At 39.9% G+C, this 10,691-nt stretch overlaps 2 protein-coding genes across 2 annotated transcripts; both read right to left on the bottom strand.

Annotated features, from left to right (window-relative positions):
• Nucleotides 1–2,232: 2,232 nt before the first annotated feature.
• LOC112138240 (osteocalcin 2) lies at nucleotides 2,233–3,375 on the bottom strand. The gene is made up of 4 exons (XM_024260808.2): nucleotides 3,137–3,375; nucleotides 2,709–3,038; nucleotides 2,532–2,616; nucleotides 2,233–2,416 (listed from the first exon to the last, which is right to left on the bottom strand). The coding sequence occupies exons 1-4, from the start codon at nucleotides 3,186–3,188 to the stop codon at nucleotides 2,371–2,373; spliced, it is 513 nt and encodes a 170-aa protein (XP_024116576.1). The 5' UTR covers nucleotides 3,189–3,375; the 3' UTR covers nucleotides 2,233–2,370.
• A 1,162-nt stretch (nucleotides 3,376–4,537) lies between these two features.
• Nucleotides 4,538–6,082, bottom strand: LOC112138239 (osteocalcin 2). The gene is made up of 4 exons (XM_024260807.2): nucleotides 5,905–6,082; nucleotides 5,392–5,817; nucleotides 5,210–5,315; nucleotides 4,538–5,112 (listed from the first exon to the last, which is right to left on the bottom strand). Exons 1-4 carry the CDS (start codon nucleotides 5,963–5,965, stop codon nucleotides 5,010–5,012), a joined length of 696 nt encoding a protein of 231 aa, XP_024116575.1. The 5' UTR covers nucleotides 5,966–6,082; the 3' UTR covers nucleotides 4,538–5,009.
• Nucleotides 6,083–10,691: the final 4,609 nt, after the last annotated feature.

The raw sequence follows: 10,691 nt of genomic DNA, 5'->3' as shown, positions 1-10,691 counted from the left end.
TTAAAACAAATGTTACACCATATTATTTTATTTTTCCTCAGACTGGATGGTTATCAAATACATAATATCATTGAAAAATAATTTGAAAAATGCAAAGCATTTTAGCAAGTGTACAGGCTGTGTAATGGAAATATTTGTTTCTTGGAAGTACAAATAATAACTGTCAATACAAATGAACAACCCAAGTTCTCCTCTCCTCATCATCCAGAGTGCAGGTGAGTGGGTGCTTATCTAACTTATTACCCAGATGTGGCTCATTAATAATTTGATAACTGGCTATCGCCGCAGGACTTGAGACATTATGATCAACCATCACGATGAGTGGATTATAGTGAGAGAGGCTTGAGATTACCAGTCCCACTCTCTCCTCCGACACCGACCATTGCAGGCTCGGAAACCAAGACATGCCGACTGGAGAGTGCAGGTGCAGCAAGTTGGCCGAACAGGTACCTGATTTAGAGAGCTTGACCGCCCTTTAAGGGACTTGTGGCTGCTGTAAAGATGAAACAGCATGACTTGCCGTCGATTATCGGAGGGGCCAAGACGACCAGATGACCGCCAGATCCTGGAACAGACGTCAGCTGGATTTAGGTTTGCCAGGTCATTTCCTACACTGGCGAGGAGTTGTTATACTGCACCCTGGCTTGCAGTCACTAGAGCCCCTTTTGCAAAAACGGTGCCGGCGCGAGTAGCCATGGGTCAGTGCTTGACCAGGAGAGGCTATGTATTACAAATCACTGGCGGAGGGGTGGCGGAGAGCCTCATATATACCATGTGCAGGAAAGCAGGAAACCATAGTGAGACCTTTGAGCAAACAGAAGCACAGGAATCACTGTAGACAGGTTAGAGATACAGGATGGATAGTAGAAGCAGACCGAGTTATCTTTGGAAGCATAAGGAGCAATGTCTCTTTGCAGATGATGATAAACTTATGAAACACAACTGGCAGCTGAACTGAAGTCATGTAGTGGCACTAAAAAAGCTTAAAAATTCTGTCTGATTAAATCAATTCTTCTTGAGAAGCACTCATCTATAAATGTAAATTCTTAAAAAAAAATACAAGTGCATAAAGTCAAATATAGAATATAGAGCAAACTGAGACAACATTAACATTCTGATTAAAAAGAAGAAAAAAAAGAAAATAATTCTGATGATTGAATGAATCACGCAAAAAAGGAGACTGTCGCCCCCTAGAGGCAATTGCTAAAACAGCACAAAAATATGAGGACAGAAAGTGATTGTATATTTTGTAACACAATTGATAACCGAAAACATAAATTCTTAAAATACAATAGTAAACAAATGTAGCAGGTGTTACACGAATGGTAACTACATTTAAAGTTTTTTTTTTTAATCATAAAAAACTACTGACCAAAATAACAAAATTCAATTTCTCCTTAAAAACTATAAAATTGATAGAATCCTCTTTATCTACTAGATCTCAGACAGTTAGAATAAATCATTATCATTCCCCTCCTATCCCCATCTCTACAGGTGTTCCACATGGTTCCATTCTAGGCCCTCTATTTTTCTCTCTCTATATTAATGACCTCCCCTCTGTTTGTTTCAACGTCTTCATTCAAATGTATGCTAATGACACTGTCATTTATGCACATAAATGCTAAAACAATAGGGCGTTTTGCAGAATGGTTGGAACAGTCAAGTTTCAGTCTATAAGTGAACAAAACTGTTGCAATATTCTTTTCTGAAACAAACCGTAAACATGTTCTGGCTGATGTTTCTGTCGCAGGAAAGAAAATAGGAGTTGTTGAAAAATGTGAATATCTTGGTATTTTAATTGATACAACATTCAGTTTAAATCCCAAATTCTAAAAGTATGTAACCGTGTTAAGTTCCATCTCCCCAAAGGTGACACGTGGGTCTGTTTGACAGGACTGTATTGGCTAATTCTGGCGCATTGCAGCGATGTTATTGATGTGCTCTGTCCCTGTGAAATAAAATAATAAATAGAAAAAAACATGCACTTTTTTGTCTTTTGGCTAAATAAATTAACTGTAAAGATTTAGTTTTTAAGGAAAAATATCTGTCAAACTAATCCATCTAAATTCAAGTTAATTATGGCACCATGAGACATTCTTGGATTTAAAAATAAATCTTTATTTATCAGGGAATTTAAACACAAATTTACAGATATACTTTTGGTATTAAACAACTTGAATAATTGAGATATTATCTGATGATTTTTTTAGCTGCTTGATAATTCATGGTGTGTAAAAAATAAAACATCTGAAGATGCTAAATCATAACTCTGATTTATGACTGTTCAAAGGTGGTAAGTCTAAACTTAATCAGGAACAAAGATCAATCTTGATTAAATAATATTTGTGGAGATTATGGCTCCAGTTTCAGTCACTCCATCTTGGGCAGCATTTGGTTGGCAGGTCTCATTTTTTTGCTGAAAGGTAGAGATAAGAATGTGGTGAGACTACATGATTACAACAAAAAACAGACATTGTAAGTTTCTGATTAAATATTTTGATTTGTTTTCGTTTTTTTAATAAAGATTTTACCTTTTTTTCTGCTGTGGAGGAGAGGGTTTCTCTGAAGCATGTCTTTGTTTCCCCAGAAAGGAAGCAAGGTCTCTTTTTGCAACCACTACAGGATGTAACAGACATCAGACACATTATTATTATTATTGTAATTATGTCCAAAACAAAATGGAAAACTAGAATTAAATAGCTAAATACCTTTAACGTGAGACTTGGACGCTGGAGCGACCGGTTCAGGAGATTTGGACAATTTAGAGGGTTTTGACGAGTCGTGTGATCCAAAGGCTCTTAACCCATCAGGTAAAGCAATATCGAAGGATGGAATCATGTCCACCGGTAGGGATTCTGAGGATTCTGAGGAGGAGGACTCTGAAGATTCAGATGATGAGGACTCTGAAGATTCTTGTGAGGATTCACAACTTGAATCAGGAACTGGTGGGTTTTGGGTGTCCTCAGAAGAGTCGGATTCACAGCTGGATGTATCTGCAGCTGGAGCACCAGGGTCAACAACGGCATCTGAGTTCACAACTAAGACACAAAAACATTTAGCCAAAATATTGTCCCAAACAACAAAAACTTTCGCTTCATTTCTCATCTGATGGCGAAAAATAATGGTTTGTACTTACCAGCCATAAACCAGCACACTGACAGAAGAGCATATATGAACAGAGTCCTCATGGTGGTTTATAGGTATTCAGTTGATGTAGTCAACTTGTCTGAGCTCTGTTTGTGGTCTTTGAGTTCCTGGTTCTAATTTCTTTCAAAAATATATATATATAATTATTGGTAGTTTCCTACGTTTGTGAGCTTTGTTCTTGCCTAAGAAGAACCGGGAGCTGCCGGCGACATGCTCTGAAATCAGTCTCAGTGCAGGTTTTATAGAAAAAATAAGGTGCAGGGTCAGCAGTTCAGCTGTTATCTTTTACTGCAAGCATTTTTTGTCTCTTTCCATCCTCTTTTGTCAGCACTTGACAAGAAAAAGACAGTACATGCAGGGGAGAGTGGTCAAACAAGTCCAAGCACAGCAGAACACAATGATTTGATGATGAAAATGTGTTGAAACACAGCTGTGTACTTTTTTTTTTATCTCAGCATTTCAGAATTGGGCTTATAACTATTTTAATTTATGAATATGTAGCAGCTAAGCTTTCTTGCTATCCTAAAGCTACTTGTGGTGTTAAACCTTCAACACAGAGAAACAGGAGTATATTTGATTTTTTGTCTTTATTTTCTGAGCTTAATTTAGACACACAAGTATGTTGAAGAAAAAAGGCTTTTGTCTGTAATTTATGGTGAATTGGGTGGTTTGAAAGCTCATTTTTTTCTGCTAGCTTGCTCAGCTAGCTTAAATGCGTAAGGTTTGATTTATGGACTCACAGCTTATTATGTTAATAATTTGGTCAAAATAAAACTGTGTGATTCTAAAACAGGAGTGTCTGTTATTCCTTTGGACTCGCTGGTCATTTTGTTAGAACAAATTACAGAAGGAAAGAAGGAAAATATGTTTTAAAATGAGAAGTTTTTACATTTCAGCCCAATTTTTACATCTTGACTTAAAAATTACAGTTTATGTTTTCCCTATTCCTTTATTGCGCTCTATAATATGTTTGCTGTTTTCAAACAGTTTTTAACAAGTTTAATACATATTCATTATTTCTATTAAAAAAATCTTCTGGTTTATAATTATATTTTGGATAACAATGATCAATGGTGTATGTTTAGTATGTATAATATCAAGAAAAACAGGGGAAAAGTATTACCTTAAAACGATTTTTCTATTATTTTTAAATGTTACTTAAGACATGCATCAGAAATTATAAAGTTCAAAATTTCTTCTAATTACTTGGACTAATTATATTCTCATTTTTAATACATTTTCTTTTAAGTTTAAAAAGTTTTGAAAAGCTGACACATTTGTAAAATAAGTTTTACACCTGAGTCTGTTTCTTGATTTGTTGACATCAGAAAGACTTCTGAGACCCAAAGAGTTGAATAAAACCCCAGATTTGAATAAACACAAACAACAATTTTGACAAAACAAAATAATTTATTATTACCAAACCCAGAGGCAGTTTGTGGTTACAGAAATTACCGATACATGAGCTAATGTGAGTTTCAACAAACTGTACACTATCGATAACAATTTAAGAATACTACCACCAGAACTAGCTTTTAGGTAAAAATAAAGCAATATCAGTACATTAACATTCAATACATTTACTACTTTAGCACCATTCTTAACATAGTAATATGGGAAAAACATATTTACACTAAAAATGGGTTCTATTTTTCACAGGGTTGTGTACCTTTCTTCAAAAGCCTTTACATGGCCACATGTGTGCAATAATCTGCAGCCAAAAAAGTTCTCCAGCCATCATCAAAGATGAATCCAATCCCAGTCTTTCTTCATCTAGAATTACGGTTAAAGTTACGTTGCTTTTATTGTCAAATGGGAGGAGGGAAAAACATGTCTGCAAGTGAATACAAATGAAGTCTATCTTAGAAAGGGACTTGTCCGTAGTAGGCGGTGTATGCCGCCACGATGCCTTCAGTTTCAGCCATTTCATCGCAGGCGACATTCAGTTCACACACTTCACTTAGGCTGGAAAATCGGAGAAGGAGATGTAGTTAGTTGTTAAGATTAGCTCCTAAAAACAGTGCAATGAGTCTTAGTTTGTGGTCATGTACGCTGACTGTACCTTTCCATCTGCAGAGGGGTTAGGGTTCCTCCTGAAGCGGCTCTTCTTCTCCTCAGGAGAACAGCAGCCAGGTCTCTCTTCATAACCACTTGGGAATCTGATGCGGCTGAGGAATTTCGTAAAAAGTTTCTTAATTTGAGGCAAAACAAAGAGACAAATGCAAAAATAAATCAGTAAAATACCTTCAGCACTGGCGGACTCTGACGAGGAAGATGATGAAGATGAGGCAGAGGCAGCTGAGTCAGATTCTGAGGACTGAGACGCTGCTGAGGAGTCGGACTCAGAGGACTCAGACGATTCCGCTGAGGAGGACTCGGAGGATGCAGCTGAGGAAGACTCGGAGGATGAAGCTGAGGAAGACTCGGAGGATGAAGCTGAGGAAGACTCAGAGGATGCAGCTGAGGACTCTGTGGATTCGGAAGCTGATGAGTCTGAGCTTGAGTTGGAATCAGAGGCGGCGGAGTCGGAAGCCGAGTCGGACTCGGAGGATGAGGCTGAATTGGACTGTGAGGAGGATGTATCAGGAGCAGCAGGTGTTGCCTCAGCAGCCGTGTCTGCAGCGGGATCCACAACAACCTCGGGATCTACAATAACCTCGGGTTCCAAAACTGATGAGCATAGAAATGAGCACACATTAGTGAATTCCCAGTAAAACTCCCCAATCCCCATTAAGGCTGAGAGAAGTTTGGTCTTACCCGACATGGACCGGCACACTGACAGAAGGGCACAGAGGGCGAGGAGAGCCAGGGTCTTCATGATGCGTCGCTGTTGGTTAATCTCTGTTGACGAGATTGCTTTGCTTTGCTTTTGCCGTCTAATCTGAATCTTTACCCCAAACTGAAGGTCAATATATACGGTTGTCCACCATCAAACCAGACCCACACAATACGATGACCTCCTGATTGGCTGAGGAGTCAAATATCCTTTCCGGTGGTACTTTTTAGGAAAGCTCCCACAAACACCCACACAGTGTCTGGCACAACGTCCAAAAAGTCCTTCCGCCACAAATATTCCAGACATTTGACTGCATGTGCACTACAGGCTTGACATGCAAACCCTTGTCTGTGTAGATTTTATATAAATCCATCATGTCGAGAACATGCTTTTCAAGTATTATTTGTGAAACATCTTCATTTATAAAGCAAATATGACTCAAAGTTGTCCAAAAGCTAGAAAGACTTCTATGTAAAAAATCACAAAATCTATTTGTGTAAACATGATTTTTCTTGTATTTCCTTCTGTAAAAATGCTTGTTGGTTATTCTATGCGGTCAAGCTCTTTATTTTTATGCTCTTTCTGTTTGCCACTCTCCTTAAATTCCTCCCAAACTTGACCTTTTGTGAGGTATAATTAATCCAACAAACCCTGCGAGCTCAGACTGGAAGTGTTACAAGTTTCCATAAAATACACTTAAAGATGTAATTGGATTTTAATTAGATTGCCACTTATACCGCTGGTGTTGTGTTAGTGTAGTCTTTGACCCAGATGTGATCTCCCACCCCCACAAGCCTCAAACTACAGCCTGGGACGGCCACAAGCTACTAATCGACCGACATGGAACAGCAGTGAGCCTCATTATGCGACAGAACTTAATTAGAGTGTTTCTGAGTCTCACTCCAACCGCAGTCGGTCGCTATTTACAGATCCATCTCGGCTCAAGTCCCGGACAGATTCGGAACATGGCACTGGCTTGCAAACTGCAACTGATGGTCCGAAACACGGCCGTGCTTGAGGTATTTCAGCGTATGTGGAGCTGTATTTTTGGGGAGCCCATGTGTGTTGGATGCTCAGGGTTCTGCATGTGGGTTTGGCTGCAGCGCCCTGTTTGTATGATACAGTTCAAGTGTGGGTTTCGCCCTGTTTTTTTCTGATAAACAAAATTAAATTCACAGATTGCATCTCTGACCCAGACCAAACCAGATTACTAGATTACTTTACGTATAAATATCTGCGAGGGGCCCAAGCCGCCTTATCGGTACGAAAGGGGGAGATTGAGCCAAGTGACCTCGGTGTCCTTAATGTATCTCGGCCTCGATTTATTCCTGGTGTTACAGATTTGTTTTGGACACTCCACTGTGTAATTTCAGCGTCTGGTTCAGAATCCACTTGTACATTTCAGTGTGTGGGGGGACACAGTTGGAGAAAACAATTGCAATAATGTGCCTGAGGAGGCAGGAAACTAAGCGTCTGGGGCATTTCTGCCTTGGACAAGTTCCTTTTTTTGTTGCTTGCCAACAAGTAATGCTCAGTTTTTGTTTTACTGCTGTCCCAGGTTTCCACTGGCACTGGTTCATGTAGAGGACTTCCAAACTACACCACAGAAAGCCATGAACTGTCTTGTTGTCAGAGGAATGGCTTGAAACAAATACAAGGCCTTAAGACATTTCTTTGAATTTTGAATTAAATTTAAACCCTAAATAACAGTTCTATTTTTTTCTCTCAGAAGCAAAGGATTTTAAATTTAAAGACAAATGTATTTTTTAAATTTCATAAAAGTTCTCTTCTTTGCATTCATTCTTCTAGTCATAGGAGTGAATAGTCCTAACCAATCAAAATACTGTAGCATAGAGACTAACTTTAGGTTGACTCGAATGGTCTGTCCAACATATTAAATTGATTTTATTATAAGTGTAGTTTCATGTATGAATGTATTTTCTTTTTTTAGTTAAATCATTAGAATAAATTAGCTCAGAAAAAGCCTGCTAGTAATCCCCCTATCTTGTGAAGAATGCATACTAGAGTAATTTATTTTATCCAAAATAAAGGGATGTTTGAGGGATATTAATCCATAAGAACCAATCAATGTGAAATCAGTGTTACAGAAAAACATCAGAAATATTTTCAGCGGTCCGCTTGGTCTATGATATGCTCCACTCAACTTTATTTTTAAGGAGATATGGTTCTAGGCTCTTATGGGTCTCTTTGCTTTTCTCTTACCTCTACTCCTGGTTTCAGTCTTTCCTAGTTGCATCCAAAGTTCACATGTTCACTTTTATATGTGATCCTCAACCAGACGACTGAGACTTCACGAGTAAAATCTGTAACTAGATCCTTTTTTGGAAAGAGACAATTGATGTTGTACCCTACATTTCTGGACCAATTTTTCTTTTCTGGAATAACTATTGCCAGAAGAGCCAGTATCCTCTTTTTCTGGTCTTGCTGTGTTTTACATTTTCCTTCCCAATGTTCCTTAGCAGGAAACCTTTCCCCAACTCTTGCTTGTCGATCTACCATGGGTGTCAGAAGGTAGGCCTTGAGGGTCGGTTTCCTACATGTTTTTGAACAAATCGGCAATTTAAGCTCCTCATTGGCTAAACACACGTGATCCAGGTAATCAGTGATAAGGTATGATTTCTGGAAAACCAGGATGTAGATCTACTGATCTAGAAGTAGGGGTGTCAAACTCCAGGCTTCCAGGGATGGTATCCTGCAGGTTTTTCAGAAACCAGGCCACTTGCTACCGATTATGTGTATCAGGTATGTTTTGTCATTGAAAAGCTACAATGGCAGGTTAGTTGGAAAACATGTAGGACACCGGCCCTCAAGGCCTGGAGTTTGACACCAGTAAGTCTACAGCAGAGATGGCCAACCCTGGTTCTCACGCTACGCATTCTCCCTCCCAACTTATCATTTATTGATGTATGGTTTGGGCCCCCTCCGCATCACTTTTTGATGTTTTGGGTGTCCCTAACTCAACGTTTTTTTTTTACATGCTGGCTGTTCCCATTAAATTAGCGATCCCCAACCTCTGGGCCGTGAACCGGTACCTGTCCGAGGGCCGTTTGTTACTGGGGCATAGACGCTAATCAGGGGTCCCCAATCCTTGGAACGCAGACCAGGACTTGAACCAGTACCAGAACTCTGAAGCCTTGTCTCCACTAAGCAGTCCGGTATGGTACGATACTGTTCGATCTGGTATTTTGAGCGTTTCCATTGCTAAATGGACCAGTTGAACAGTTGCAACCTGGTCGGTTTTAGGTCCATAGAAAAATAAAACAGGACGGTTGGGGCGGAGTCACTGTTGCCACCTGCTGATTGGCATAAAGTGATGATGACATTAGAAAGCACCAGTATAGTGCTAAGTTAGTTATTCAGTGTTTCTCTTTACTGTGGTATTCTTCTTCTCGCAATCTTCTTTCAAACAAAATTAAATTCCTGTTATACACAATGTACCAAAAATACAGCAAGAAAAAGACGAGCTGCTGGATGACCTCCATTGTTGTTGCTTTTTTGGTTGTTGCATTGCAATAATGCAATGACACGCACCACGCATGAACCGTGAAAACAAACCGCTCAGTAGAAGCCAGGCTTAACTGAGAGGAAACGTTTGCCAGAATTAACTGGTCCATCCCGCACTACTCCTCCCATACCAGACTGTTCAGTGGAAATGATGCCTATCCCGGTACCGGTTCCATGTCTGGTACTGTGTCCAGTACTTCGTCCACGTCCCAAGGTTTGGGGATTCATGATTTAACATGAACAGCCAGCACATCAAAAAACAACAAGTTGGGAACACCCAAAACGTCAAAAAGTGACGCGGAGGGGTCCTAACCATACGTCCAGATATGAGGAGTTGGGAGTGAGAATGTGTAGCTTCAAGAGCCTTAACCTGCCTATTTTCCAGTTCTCCCTGATCAGCTTGCTGCTGCTTAGCTGACTAAAGTGATCCCACATCCTGATTGACTAAACACACCTGATTTAGGTTGTCAGCATCAAGCAGTCCATGGTTGAGGTTGAAAACAAGCTGAGTTGAGGCTCTTGAGAACTAGGTTTGGCCACCCCTGGTCTAGAGCCTGCAGCTTCTCACAATCTTGTTGTTCACGGCACCAAAAGGACCTGGGATGTTGACCACATATTCCACCTTTCTCTCCCTTAAAGGAGACATGCTAAAGGTAGCTACTCCCCCTTCTTGCTGCAATCAGTTTCTGTTGAGTTTCTGGGCATCTAAATCTTGGGCTGCCTGCCTGAATATTGGTTCCCAGTCTTGAGAACTGCAAATGATTATGTTGTGAACGTTAAATTACAATGTGATGTAAATTGTGCGACAATACACTACGACGTTTGTTGTTCTAAGACCTGAAGAACCTTCTCTCAGTGTAGTTGTTCATGTTTGGTCCTGGACCATGAAGACCTGGGATGTCCACAACTTAATCCACCTTTCTCTGCTTAATAGGAGATGTGCCAAAGGGTAGGTATTCCCTCTCCTAACTGTGATTGATCTTTAATTCCGTGGTTGGGCATTGAAACTTTGGGCCGCCTGTCTGGAATATTGGTTCCTAGTCTTGAGGAAGATATACAGTTGTGCTGTGAACACACAATTACTTTGTGATGTCAACTATGTAGCGACATAATGTGACCCATGACACTGCTGGATGAAATGATCAATGTAGGTGTTGAAGGCACACCATGACGCAACGCCATCCGTCAAAGGGAATACACATCAGCAGGTGCATAGTTTGGTAAAGATCTATGTGCTGTGAAT

The sequence above is a fragment of the Oryzias melastigma genome, unplaced genomic scaffold, assembly GCF_002922805.2.
Source record: "Oryzias melastigma strain HK-1 unplaced genomic scaffold, ASM292280v2 sc00985, whole genome shotgun sequence".
NCBI lineage: Eukaryota > Metazoa > Chordata > Actinopteri > Beloniformes > Adrianichthyidae > Oryzias > Oryzias melastigma.
This window is presented reverse-complemented; position numbering and strand designations above follow the sequence as displayed.

Bases quoted from the DNA above. Each gene is read 5' to 3' on its own strand.
- LOC112138240 (XM_024260808.2), bottom strand. From the start codon at position 3,188: ATGAGGACTCTGTTCATATATGCTCTTCTGTCAGTGTGCTGGTTTATG. The intron at 3,039-3,136 runs GTAAGTACAAAC...TTTGTGTCTTAG, and splicing joins AGTGTGCTGGTTTATGGCTG to TTGTGAACTCAGATGCCGTT. The intron at 2,617-2,708 runs GTATTTAGCTAT...TACATCCTGTAG, and splicing joins GTCCAAGTCTCACGTTAAAG to TGGTTGCAAAAAGAGACCTT.
- LOC112138239 (XM_024260807.2), bottom strand. From the start codon at position 5,965: ATGAAGACCCTGGCTCTCCTCGCCCTCTGTGCCCTTCTGTCAGTGTGC. The intron at 5,818-5,904 runs GTAAGACCAAAC...TATGCTCATCAG, and splicing joins AGTGTGCCGGTCCATGTCGG to TTTTGGAACCCGAGGTTATT. The intron at 5,113-5,209 runs GTACAGTCAGCG...CCGATTTTCCAG, and splicing joins ACCCCTCTGCAGATGGAAAG to CCTAAGTGAAGTGTGTGAAC.